The sequence below is a fragment of the Conger conger genome, chromosome 8, assembly GCF_963514075.1.
Source record: "Conger conger chromosome 8, fConCon1.1, whole genome shotgun sequence".
Lineage (NCBI taxonomy): Eukaryota > Metazoa > Chordata > Actinopteri > Anguilliformes > Congridae > Conger > Conger conger.
Window position 1 is genome coordinate 62,117,364 of NC_083767.1, and position 14,551 is coordinate 62,131,914.

The 14,551-nt window shown below is 42.0% G+C and overlaps 1 protein-coding gene across 1 annotated transcript in view; it reads left to right on the forward strand.

The window, feature by feature from the left end:
• Positions 1-2,388, forward strand: part of LOC133134555 (uncharacterized) — a 97,077-nt gene extending 94,689 nt beyond the window's left edge. The window contains exons 7-8 of the mRNA XM_061250756.1: positions 1,092-1,249; positions 2,350-2,388. Coding sequence (XP_061106740.1) covers positions 1,092-1,249; positions 2,350-2,388 — 197 coding nt within the window. The remainder of the gene's footprint in view (positions 1-1,091; positions 1,250-2,349) is intronic.
• Positions 2,389-14,551: the final 12,163 nt, after the last annotated feature.

A 14,551-nucleotide genomic window follows, 5' to 3' on the forward strand; every position in this document is an offset into this window, starting at 1 on the left:
GACACAGAACACACTAAATTAACAGTTTATTCTGACTGGCTTGACTCCTCATATCCTCTCCCTCATTCTCTCTCATCACTGGGATTCTATACAAACTGCCTACTGTTGTCACCATCGGATTTGTTATGACAACGATAAATTACACACGTTGTGACCATTTTGGAAAAAAAAGTTAACATAAAAATGGATAATTCTACATGTTTCTAATTCTACTCCCACAGTGGTGGGCGGTTTCGTGTTAGTGAGGGGTTAGTCTATCCATACAAGGGTGCCCTGGTATTCAAGTGACGTCTTCGTAATGCATGTGTTGGTGTCACAATACCAACCACAATGAGTCAAAATAAAGGGAAAAAACAGACCTTGGAAAAAATAATACAAAAATGTAGATGGCCCCTTTATGATGAGGCGTAACTACTACGGAAATCCCTACAACTGCCTTGATTATGAAATTACTGTCATGCTTACTGCTACCACCATGCAGGTCTCTCTAAAAATAATTAGCGCCAGTGTTTTTTATTTTATGTAGACAGATCCTGTAATCTGAAGAAAAACAAGGGACCCCTGGAGAAAATTAGTACATGTCACAGTTTCAGTAAATATCACATCTGTCGTAGGACAGACATCTTGGTTGACATGCAACACTGCCGTCATACTGATCTTTCATTCCCCATTATAACTTGCTTTAAATAAATAATTGGTTATCCCGTAAGCCTGTTGTCGCATGTCTCATTTTCCTGCTCACGACAAAAATGAGCCAGTTGTGACAATTCATTTTCAGGCCCATTAGAGCTGTTTTATGTTTAGTTATTTATGGGCAGTAAGACTCATGGTACAGTCTAAGTGTGCTTCTGTTGGGGAGAATGGGGCTGTGGCGGGATGTGAAAAATGTTGGAATTGATGGCAACGCAAAAATCGCTCCCCCTCAATATATCTGCTATATATGTATGCTATATAATATGAGCTTTCTCCTTCTGTAGCTGGGAAGGTGACAGTGGACTCCACGGATGTGATGTTGTAACACCACTGTAATGCAAACAATGAGACTTGTCACCTCATCATTTATTTATTAATGGTAATATGTTTTTGTGTAGAGCCTTCTGTACCTGGGAAGTTGGCAGTGGAGTCCCCAGTGGAGACATCTGCTATCGTCCGATGGGTCCAGTGGATTCTCCATATCCTGGTGGTGTTCTTCAGATTTGCAACAAGGAAGCTCCAAGGTCACATACCAACATCCACCCCCAGTGTGGCAGTGTGTAATGTAGGAAATCAGGAAGGGGTGAAGACCAAGCTTGATATGGTGCTAGATACTATTTAGTGTTTAGGCAAAATAAGCAATAGGTACACTTAGTGGTGGGAAGAAGCAAGCATTGCTGGGCTGAATGGCTGGTTCTCAGCATTGTTATGTTATGTTATGACACGACACTGTATGTGTTTTAGCTTTAGTTTTTTTATTTTGTAGAGTTAAAAAAATAATAAAGCCTTAATCCTTTCCTCACTAGCCCCCTAGATGGCAATGTCAGCCTATTTTGTACTAGTCCTTTCAAAGTGTCAATATCCCAAAAATGATTTACTACACACACATGGTTGAAGTCTTAACTTAAAGAAGAGGCTTGTACCATTCATACATCTGAGACGGAACAAATGTATGTCAGAGGATGTACATACCGTGTACATAAAATATATATTTTTTAGCTGAATATCTCAATTTCTAAGTCAAGGACCAACCTAGAACGACTTTATATTTGTGTACAAACTTGATCTCAATGTGTGTACAAGATTAGGTAAAGATATCTACAGGCATTCAAATTCCATCATGGATTAATTTCCCAAACTGCACCGGGTGTCCTCAAGTGTCCAGAAATCACTCCAAATACAAAACATCAGCATATCTTTTTGTCCAGCCACATGTATGATCAGAAGTTTAAGATGAAGTGTCTTCTCAGACACTCTAGTGATAAGATGAGCTGTATTTCCTCAAGCCTGGGATGAAAGTCGGTCAAAGACCACAGGCCTGTATTTTTGACAGAGGGAGAGAAAGAGGGAGAGAGGACGAGAAAGACAAACACACACACACAAACCGGCACCCATACTTACAGGCTATATTTCGACTCCTTGTTGGCATTGGGAGACGGAGCAAGAGAGATAGATTGGGAGGGCCTTGAATTCCTGGCCCGGAAAGCATGGGATCACTATGGATGTGAGAACTTTGAGAATTTAGTGTGTTTATGTAAGTTTGAATTAGTCTGATTATGCAATGAGTATAAAACAACAAAATACTATTTTAAATATTTGCAGACTAAGAGAAATGACGGCTCAGATTGAAACCTCCATCTCTGTTCTCTCCGATAGAGCCCTGTGCCCCTGGGAGGGTGGAAGCCACTGATGTGAAGAGCAGCTCAGTGAGCCTGTGCTGGGAACGACCAGTCAGAATGGAGGGAGTTTCTTATGAGATCCACATCAAGTACAGCTGTGAGGGAGAAGAGCCCAGATTACAGAAATGTGCCCCCAACACCACCACAGCTGTCCTTTCTGATCTGAGACCTGGGGTGGAATATATTTTCAACATCACTGCAGTTCTTCCAAATGGCAGCTGCAGCAAGACCAGTTCAGTAAGCGTATATACAGGTGAGTCGAGCCCAAACTTTTGCATACTGCTATAATGATCAGTACACAATACCTGACATTTTCTGACCACTATAATTGCCCAGGTTGTTATAGTAGAAGAACCCTGAGTTCTCTGATGACCTACCTGGTGGGGGTCAGGGTCTAGTGCTGTAGCAGCAGTGCTTTTTGTGCCCATGAGAATCTTAATGAGAATATATTTTCAGGGACCCCTTAGTCTGTTACCACTTATTAAAATGTCAGCGCAAAATGTCACCCTCCATGAATATTATGTGTTTTCACTGTGGAAGTTTGAAATATGGCTGCTTCCAGAAAAGTCCAATCCGAAGGAGCTTACAGTTTTTTACAATCACTTGGACACTAATTTCAGAAGCTTGAGGTAATTTTCAAAACTGTAGACACAAACCAAATTGCTTGTTCACAATGACACAACTTAACATTCAAAGTATTAGCATTTCAAAATGAAATACATACTTTACATTTTAAATTACTGTCTGGTCATCCATTTCAATGCATTTAACTACCAATGTATCCACCTTCTCAAAATGATGAGTTACATTACTGGTATTTGACAGATGCTCTTATCCAGAGCAACGTACAGTTGATTAGACTAAGCAGGAGACAATCCCCCTGGAGCAATGCAGGGTTAAGGGGCTTGTGCAGATCTTATTTTGACTACACCGGGAATCCAACCGCCGACCTTGCGGGTCCCAGTTTAGATCATGAATGTTTTAGGATAAATAAATAAATTGACACCAATTACAATTTTCCCACATTATCATTGAATGTAAAATTTCATCATCCTTTGTCACAGGGGCTTTCATTTGATTGATTGATTTTACATTGTGCTAAGAGCAGGAGTAAGGATGTGTATCCACCTGCAACAACATGGAGCAGATAGATGGACCATGTTAGAATAGAGATCAAGCAGTGAGAGGAGGAGGTGGAGGTGATCAATGGAATGACAAGTATTCCTTCAGAGAGGTGTCCTTGTTTCTCGTCTTAGAGGTGGGGGAGGTTGTCCTGGTGGAGGAGTGTCTTTCACTACAGTTCAGGATTTTCCCCCACTTTGTATCTATAATTTTGTTGCTATGATTAGTTTTTTACAATTGCTAAAAATGCACCTTTTCAAAACTCTTCATACAACTCTTTCACAATTTCACAAAGACAAGACATGAAACTGAGCTTTATATGCAGGTGTAGACAGGTGCAGACAATTAGCTTGAGAGCAGCATGAGAATGGAAATCAGGTGTGGAGGATTGAAAAGTTAACGAGGTAATTAGTAATCGTTAGTAATAAACCTATCCTGCCCTAGCGTTAGTAAATTAATAAATGACATGCACAAGAAACGTAAGGTAACATGAACACATGGTTAGAATGTTAGTATTACCCAATCCTGATCTGAAGTTAGTAGATTAGTAAGAAGACAAGGGAAATTGAAACAATTAGGGTGTGACAGAAAGTAGGAATGCAAGGTTTGCAGAAAGACACAAAAAATTGTATGCTAAACAATTAACAGAACCACAAAACATGAAACAAACATAAATCATGATATAACAAGTTTGCGAAATTATGACAATAAACTATATAACATGACATGGCAAGACTAAGAAATAAATGGTAACAAGAACTAAACATGAAACATAACATGACAAGACAATGAAACATAACCAGAAATAAAACATAAAAACATGGCGAGACTAGACTAACATAATACGTGACATGACAATAACGTAACTAAGACAATAACTAAACATGAAACATGACGTGACAAACATGAAACGTGACACATTCACAATGTTCTTTTGTGAACCGTGGAGGACAATTAATAAACCTGCGGCAGATGACCTGAGGGCTCGTGAACATAAAACAACAATGAGTCTGAAATGTAAGAAGGAGCTAATCCATTCAGAGCCTTTGTGACAAGTAAAATAATCTTAAAATCAATTGTAAAAGATACAGGGAGCTAATGCAGTGCAGCTAAAACAGGAGTAATATGCCCTTCCATGTTTTTGTTCAGTCTCACAGCAGAGTTCTGAATTAATTGTAGTCTTTCAATGGATTTTTTTTTTAGGACCAGTAGAAAGAGCATTGCAACAGTCCAGCCTACTCGAAATAAAAGCATGGAATAAGTTCTCAGAATCCTGACTTGATAAAAATGGCGTATCTTGGTAGTGTTTCTCAGGTGTTAGAAAGCAGCCTCGGTCACCTTGTTAATGTGACTTAATGTTAATGTTAACTTAGATCAGAGTCTAAAATTACACCCTGGAATGTTACTTCTGACTTCCGATGGAGCTATTTTATCATCTATGATGGTGATATATTCGGCAGCTAGCGGTTTTTATATACAAATTATGTGGAATTTTTGAAATCATACTCTTGCAGATCGTGACTCAAGCTTGTCCGGTATGTCTGCTGCTTCGATTCGCATATTAAGCGTTGGGAGATGTAGCCTATTCTGAAAATGTAGTTAACGAAGCAACCGTTTGTTCGATGTCAGGGCTTAAAGTTCTACAGCACAGTGATGGATGGAACAGAAAACACAATAACCACTCCCCAGCCAAGTCAAGATAATACTGTCATGGTTTTCAATGTCTACTGCTGGAAATGTCAGTATTTACCGCTCTAGATGTCTAGAGGGCGTGCCAGCTGAGTTCAGCAGGAGAGATTACCTCCCGCATGTGGAATGCGGGTGTAATCATGGCCAATTGCAGTCAGCTGCTTGGACACCTATTTACGTCTCTTCCTGGCACTGCTCTGAGCTTTGGTGTTTCAGTTTGACATGAACACAGAGCCGGTATTGAGGTATTAAGGTAGACAGAGAGAGAGTTGTTCCAAGACTGAATTTAATTCAGTTAGAAATTAGAAATTAGAAATCGATAAGCTTAGGGTCCTATTCTTGTTTTCCTTTGGGTTGGTTACCTCCCTAGTTTTGAGAACCTTCCCTAGTTTTGTTTCTTGGTTCCGCCTCTGTTTTAAGGGGCGAGTTGCAGAGTTCGGCACTTACAGTTTAGCCCGTTCAAGACTGCCGGTAAAATCTCATTTTGTTTTCCCTGACCATTATAGTTCTATTCAGATTTTCGGTTGGCGTATCGCCGGGGAGTTTTGTTCCCTTTTTCTGTTATTTTCCTCACCTATTTTAGTGGTTATCCAACTTATCGTTGGTAACTTTGTGATCCCTTCCCGGTCGCTCTTGGTCTCCCACCCCGCACCCTCAGAAATACATACTTTCCCCCTAAAAATATTGTATATACAGAAGGAATTTAACCCCTATGAAAAATGAATGGAGGTGGGCTTTGGTTGAAGAAAAGGGTGGGGACTGGTAACCACTTCACACTTGGTGCAAGAAACTCTGTGAAGTTTTTTTCTGCATGGTTTGTGTCATTACATGACATTACATTACAAGGCATTTAGCAGACACTCTTATCCAGACATACAATGAAGTGCAGATCAAACACAGGAACAAGTGTGAAGAGGACCTGAGAGGACAGTACGGTTCCGAGTCCTCGCGTGACCAAACAGATACAGTCAGATCCCTTGACGAATACATCAACTTACAAACTAACATACCACGGTTGGCAGATAGAATACCCAGAGTACAGCAATACAAAAGCTAATACAATACAACAATATCTATAAATATAACTATATAAGTGCCATTATAGTCTATGGCATATACAAGGCCAATCATGGTGGTGAGGTAGGGAGGGAAAGGTGCAGCCTGAAGAGATGAGTCTTCAGTCTGTGTTTGAAAGAGGTCAGAGACTCTGCCGTTCTGACATCCACAGGGAGGTAATTCCACCACCGTGGGGCCAGAACAGGCCGCAGTTGTGACAGAGAAGTGCAGGTGTGGCGAGGGGGAGGCGCCAGAGGGCACAAAGTGGGGGAACGGAGGGGTCTTGCTGGTGTATATGTCTTGATAAGTGATTGAATATATACAGGGTCTGATCCCTTTAACTGCCTGGTACGCGAGCACTAAAGTTTTAAATTTGATGCGAGCCATAACAGGCAGCCAGTGGAGGCTGCTGAGCATTTACATTCTACATTTTAGTCATTTGGCAGACGCTTTTAATCCAAAGTGACTTACAAGTGCATAGGTTCTTCCACAAGTTAAAGCATCACATCCATAACTAGTAAAATACATATGAAGTGCTGTTCTAAACATACAGTCATCATAAGTGGCAATATTTTCTTATGCTGACCCAGTCAGCATAAAGGTTCCCCTCCGGTTCAGGTGCAGACCATCGCGCTTGTACAGCTCACCCCTGTCCTAAAAGGAGTCCCAATGCCCCATAAACCTGTACCCCTCTCTCCATATAAAAATTTCGGAACCACGTGTTAAACCTCCAGATAAAATGCTGCTTCCCTCTGCTTGCATGTGCTACAGGTAGAATTCCGGAGAAGACTACCGTGGAGGTTCTGTGCCCGGTTGCATAAAACACCTTAAATGCTTCCCTTAACTCTGACACTTAAAGGCTGATTTCCCCTTAGCTAAGGGAATTACCTGAGGGTGTTGCATATAACCCCTCACACTTAATTAAGGGTTGATTTCCCCGTAGCTAAGGGAATTACCTGAGGGTGTTGCATATAAACCCTCACACTTAAGGGCTGATTTCCCCTTAGCTAAGGGAATTACCTGAGGGTGTTGCATATAACCCCTCACACTTAAGGGTTGATTTCCCCGTAGTTAAGGGAATTACCTGAGGGTGTTGCATATAAACCCTCACACTTAAGGGCTGACTTCCCCTTAGCTAAGGGAATTACCTGAGGGTGTTGCATATAAACCCTCAGACGTTTTTCTTCGGTAAGGGAAACGGTTTAATGCTTTACTGCAATGGTTGACGTTTTACTGTTGAAAAATCTGACAGTAACCGTGGATGCGTTATCTCATCGGTTACAATCATTGACTGTAGGCTATACAATAAAATAAGGTTTTCACCACTAACATACCGTAACCTAGCTATATTTAAATACGGAAAACAAAAAAAGAAACCAAATTGGACGGATGAGGGGAAGTGTATACTGTTGGAGGAATACGTTAAAATAAAAACCATTTTAAAAAGTGAACTCAATCCGACTGACAACGACCAAAAACAGAAGATGTGGGAGGAAATTAGATTAGGAGATCAATCCAGGAGGTCGTTAAAAAATATGAGAGTATTCGTATCTGCAAAAAAAGAAATGGGCAATTAGCTATTGGAGGGAATCTAGCAAAACCAGTGAGAACTAAAGTAGCCTAACAGCTAGCTAGTTAGTGCTAGTGTCTAAAATATCCTTCAACGCACACACAACTGTCTGGGGCAATCTAAAACATGCACTGAAACAGAAGAGGAAACTCCAGGAAGTGAGGTGTTCCTTTAAGTTATGGTGCCAACCTCTCTGTTTGCATGACAGAAACGTAAACAGTTCTGTGGTTTACGCACACCCTCATAGCACTGGCTGTAGGGCTCCCTCTAGTGGGAAAAGGAGGAACATGCACTGACGCACTGTTGGCAGAAGCCTGTATGCAGTTCTTGATTGTATAGCTGTGTGTGTTTACAGAAAAAATTACGCTAATATTTATGAACAAAACTGGTATTCACGACCAATACTACCATGCAGTATCCATATACTGTATATTGAGGAAAATAAACATTTTGATTCCATAAATGTGGCTGTTGAATGTCAGAATTATACTATACAGTCGGGCTAAAAAGGGTGTAGGCCTAAGTGACTTTATCTGCTTGAAGTGACAGGAATTTAAATGGTTTTGTATTATTCTAGGTGCTGATTTGTTTGTTTATTCGTTTATTGCAGTGGTGAGGGCCCTGAGAGAGAGGGGGTCCAGAGGGGAGCACAAATGGAGGTATGTTGTAATATAATTGTTATTTTACAATGTATGAAATAAATGAAATTGCTACTGAAAACTGCTCTGAAACCTTTGTGACATTGAAAGTAAATAACATGTAGCTTATGTTGGTGAAAAGTTCACTTCACCAGTATTTCAGATGTGAAAGACTGAATGGAGGTGGGCTTTGGTTGAAGAAAGGGTGGAGACGGGTAACCGCTTCACACTTGGTGCAAGAAACTCCGTGCACCCGCCAGGCACAGACTTTTTTCTTGCTTTAAGCCCTGCGATATTGAAACTACAGCAAAGCTGCAATTTCAATCATACGACAGCCTTAGATTTTAGCTTTGGGACATTTGGTTGCCTACCACGTGTAAAAGACCGACCAAGAATGAACTTAACGTTACTGCGTGCACAGCTAACAGTTTTCCCCTTTTTCCATGCAAAATGCCCTACCCGTAACGTTAGCCTACACACAAGCTGTTGTCTCAGAAATGATTGATTTACAACAAGAGTAACATTATGGAGCCACGCTGTTTATTTACAGCTTGTCATGCGTGTAATGCTTTCAGTCCAATGTTTTAGATCAGAGAGAGAGAGAGAGAGGGAGGAGGAAAACCGTATGAAGCCTTTGAGGGGAGGGTAAAACAAAACAGACAGTTACTAAAGATAAAAAATGAATGAAAAAAAAAGAAGTGTGGAAAGAGTGACTTGTGTACAGATATGAACACACAGACCAACGGGCAGGAGGATGAACAGACAAACAGACAGGTGGACAAATGGGTGGTTGTTGATTGGAGCCTTGAATGGATAGTCTGGAAAAAGTGAGAGAAGAGGAAAAAAGTAATAATAATAAAAATAACGATGGGGAAAAAATGAAATAAAATAATGGATGGATGATGGATATGAATAACACATTCTTAAATACAAAATAAAAAAAATATATATATACAAAAAAAATAAAAATAAAAATAACAAATTCAAAAAAAGCTAAACAAAAAAATAAAGGAAGAGTAAAAGGAAAATATGCATGGTTATGGATGGGCTGGATTGGGATACGGTATTGCATGGATAGTGTTTCTGGAGTATGTGAGTATATGTTGGTTAGGGTGGGGTTGGGGGGTTAGTCCACAGGCAAATTGAATGATTTTATGAAAGGACCCCAAATGTTTGCCATATGTGAGCTTTGGTGCTGGTGTGAGATTAGTTCCATGGATGTGTTCTTTGACTAGATTAAACCATTGTGTTATGTTTATTTTGTGTCTTGTTTTCCAGTTTAAGAGGATGATTTTCTTGGCGATAGCTAGGGTGATGAATATAGGTTTGGCATTTTGATTTGGTGGGTTGATTGTTGAGAGGTCTCCTAGTAGACAGAGGGATGGACAGAGTGGAATGCTACAGCTCATAATGAGAGATATTTGGTCTGTGACTTGTTTCCAGAAATGGTGAGTTGGCGGGCAGAGCCAGGTCGAGTGGAAGTAATTATCTGGGGTATTCAAAGAGCAGTGAGTGCAAGTGTCTGAGTCCACAAATCCCATTTTAAACATCTTTTGGTGGGTGATATGTGTTCTACCGGCGGCACGGATGGTGCAGTGGGTAGCACTGCCGCCTCACAGCAAGGAGGTTCGAATCCCCGTCGGCCGGGGCCTCTCTGTGCAGAGTTTGCATGTTCTCACCGTGTCTGCGTGGGTTTCCTCCGGGTACTCCGGTTTCCTCCCACAGTCCAAAGACATGCATGTTAGGCTGATTGGAGAGTCTAAATTGGCCGTAGGTATGAGTGTATGAGTGTGTGAGTGAATGGTGTATGTGCCCTGTGATGGACTGGCGACCTGTCCAGGGTGTATTCCTGCCTTTCGCCCAATGTATGCTGGGATAGGCTCCAGCCCCCCTGCGACCCTGTTCAGGATAAGCGGGTTCAGATAATGGATGGATGGATGGATGGATGGATGGATATGTGTTCTGTGAATTACCTTGTATTGTATTAGTTGCAGGTTAGTATTGGTGGTCATTATGAAGGTGTTCCTACAGATTTGAGTCCAGAATTGTAGCAGAGTGATAAGTCTTTTTCCCAGACTTGGATGGGTAGGGATGTTGTTAGGTCTGTGGTTGATATTAGTTTGTATAATTTGGAGATTTCTTTTTGGTATTGATTATTTTATTAATTTCATCCATTAGCGGAGGTGGTTGTAAGTAGTTATTCGCTATTTTAATTTCATATTTCAAAACAGATTTTAATTGAAAGTACTGGAGGTATTGCTCTTTCCCAATAATATACTTATAGACCAAATCCTGGAAGGTGATGAAGGTGCCATCCTGAAAGATGTGTTGAAGATGTGTGATACCTTTTTGTTTCCATGAGGTGAAGGAGAGTGGTGTTTTGTTAATCAAGAAGTCAGGATTGTGCCATATTGGAGTGTATGTGCATGGGGTCATTGTGAATTTAAAGATTTTGTTAATTTTCCACCAGGCATTCAGAGTTGTTCAAATGACAGTGTTTTTGAAGCAGTTGTGGCGTTTTGTAGAGGCACTGAGGAATAGTAGATCGGAGATGGAAATTTCTTTACATTCTGATTGTTCCATTTCTATCCATGGGTTGTCCTGTTGGTTGGGATGAATCCAGTTTGTGATGTAGTTTAGCTGGTTTGCCACATAGTATTGATAAAAGTTTGGGGCTTCCAGTCCTCCTTGAGTTTCTGTAAGGTAGAAAGTTTGATCTGGGGTGTTTTATTTTTCCAATAGTATTTAGTTGTGATGGTGTTTAATGAACTAAGCCATTTTGTGGTGGGCTGGGTTGGAATCATTCTGAAGAGGTAGTTCATTTTTGGTAGTATGGTCATTTTTACCGTCCTAATTTTTTTGGTTAGACAAGAGGGATAGGGATATCGGAAGGGGGTGGGCGGGGGGGGGGGGGGAAATCAGGAGGGAGGACTAAGGTACAGTTTGAAAAAGTGGGTTTTTAGTCTGCGTCGAAATGGGGGGAGGGATTCTCCTGTCCTGACAGTGGTAGGCAAGTCATTCCACCACTGAGGAACCAGAACGGAAAACAGGCGTGAATGTGCAGCTCGACCGCCAGGTGCTCGTAGTGAGGGAACCATAAGGCGACCAGAGTTGGCAGACCGGAGTGGTCTAGCTGGGGAGTAGGAAGTGATTAAGGATTGTATGTAAGGTGGGGCAGTCCCCTTAGCAGCCTGAAATGCCAACACTAGGGCCTTGAATCGGATACTTGCGGCAATAGGAAGCCAGTGGAGGCCACTGAGGAGTGGGATGACATGAGCTGACCTTGGCTGACTGGTGATCAGCCGGGCTGCAGCATTCTGGACCAGCTGGAGGGGCTTGATGGCACAAGCTGGGAGACCGGCTAGGAGGGAGTTGCAGTAATCCAGGCGGGAAATAATGAGCGCCTGGACTAGGAGCTGGGTGGCTTTCTCCATCAGGAGATGACGGATACGGTGTATATTGCAGAGGAAGAACCTGCAGGCAGTGGTGGATACTTGTGGAGCCAGGGTGAGGCGGTTATCAAGAGTCACCCCAAGATTCTTGGCCGTATGGGAGGAGGATACTACAAAGTCAACAGTCAGTGAGAGGTCGATTGTCGGAGAGGACTTAGCAGGGATGTAGAGAAGCTCAGTCTTGGCAAGGTTAAGCTTCAGGTGGTGGGAAGTCATCCACACAGCTGGCAGAGATCTGTGTGGTGACCTTGGTATTGGGGGGGAAGGAAAAGAAGAGTTAGGTGTCATCGGCGTAAGAATGGTAAGAAAAGCTATGGGAAGAGATAACAGAACCAAGAGACATGGTGTATAGAGAGAAGAGGAGAGGACCAAGAACTGAGCCCTGTGGGATTCCAGTTTGTAGGGAGTGAGGGTCAGAGACTGAGCCCCTCCAAGTCACCTGGTAGGAATGACCAGAGAGGTAGGAGGAAAACCATGCCAGTGCAGATCCTGTGACACCCATCCCAGTCAGCGATGAGAGCAGAATCTCATGATTGACTGTATCGAAGGCGGCCGACAGGTCGAGGAAGATGAGGACAGAGGAGAGGGATTTGGCTTTAGCAGAGTGCCTCAGTGACCTCACTACTCAATAGGTCATGTTAGACACCATTTCGGGTTTATTGAAGTTTTATTTTTAATGTAGTCCATTTCGTTTTATTACAAGTCAATTTAATAATCTTCCATATCAAATTACTGAATTGTTGCTCTGTGAGGAAATTCACTCTAAATACGAATAGAGTGCTGCCCTCTAGTGGATAACGTTAACGTTAGATAAAGCCAACTGGAACCATATTTTTACATATTTTATATTAAATATATTGAATAAAACTACATATGATAAAGAAAGTGTTATCTTATCTTTTTTATATGCTAAACTTGATTAAATTGGTGATTACATGTTGAAGCTGTAGAAGAATGAAAAATGTAAGCTAAACAAAATTGTTTTTAACTACATAATTAAAATTCCTGCCTTTTACACAAGTTCACTTGGCATTTATATTACATCCAAATGTCATTTCTCAGCTTAATTATCAGGCAGGCTCATAGACTTACAGCAATGTCATTTCTTCAGGAAGGCACAAGGCTAAGCTCTGCACAATGAATTTCATCAGCCAGAACTTTCTGACTGTAGCTTACACTCCAAATAGTATGCCTTTGGCCAGCACAAAGACAGATAAGAGAACAGGGAACATTCCATCGCGAGTGAAGTGAGCAAGCGGAAAAAAATGGCCTCCTCAATTCTGGAAGTCACCAGCCTCCACTGGTGTGATGGTAGTTTGTGCTGTAACTGTGTGCCCAGAGGGTGGAGGATGGAGTGCCCCCAGTGCAGGAGGGAATGTGGGCAGAATGACAGGTTCTGCAGTGACTGTGCCTACGATCTGCGCTCTGCAAGGACACCTGTCCCAGGTAAGCATAGGAGGCCAGTTGGCAATGATGGCCCCTAGATTAATTTACAGCTCATTACTTGAATTACAGGCAATTATTGAAGTTCAACTAAATAACCTGTTACTTAAAAGAAAATGACAGTCCACTTCTAATTTAGGTTGATTTGCTGTCATGCTCAATTTTTCTAGCAATATGTAAAATGTATTTTTTGGAGGGTGGGTTGGAGTGTCATCATCGACTACAACTGTTATGTAGCTGTTTTTGAAAAAGAGCTGTACCTTTTGCTCATCTTTTATGCCTCAAATGAAGACAAGGTTATCATTAATGGACATTTGCAGGATGTCCATAACATCTGACTGTTATGCCACTCATTGAGTTTTACTGAAGCTGGCTGCTGTGAGTCAAAGTTGGTCTTGTTTTGTAAAACACAGTGAGGTGTTTTGTGAGGCTGGAATCCGGAACTGGGGTGAAATTACAGACTGGGGCCAGGGAATCCAAAGGGGTGCTGGAGAAGACGCCTGTTGAATCTGCCCACATTGTGATGGCTGCTGTGTTTGTGTTTTTGTCCCACTGTGTTAGACTCTGACCAACAGGAAGGGCCTGAGCACCCAGTCAGCGAGAGCCACACCCACTCTAATGACCAGACCCACTCTAATGACCACACTCACTCTGACACTGCTGACGACACACACACTGATGACCACACCCACTCTGATGACCACACAGGCCCTGGCCCTCCTGAAGTCAAGGAAAAGGTACACCCTGGCTGATCAATCAGTGTTTACTTCCGCACCGCATCAGTTATGCAATTTCCCTGATCAATGAGATTAGATTTCCTAAATTATAGGTTAAAGGAGGATAAAAGATCAAATCTGATTTACAGGAAACTGTGAAAGAGGAGGAAGAAAAGTGCCAGCAGAGAGACACAATACCTGAGCACATCACATCTGGCATGCCTGTCCCAGGTACACAGTAACTGGTTGTAAACATTCATATAAAGGGTTGGGGGCCCTTCTTTGGACCTCTCATACCAGGGAGTATGACTGTGGTCTCTCTCTGAACATCTCAGGTGCAGATTCTGAGTATCAGGAGGAGACCACAGACAACAGATCCAGGCTGGGCCCAGAACCAGCCCCAGAGAAGACATCCTCATGCCTGGCCCAGTCCCAACCCTCTGCAGACCCAGCTAAGTCAGACCTAAAGAGTGGTTTAGTGGAAACTGGTAAC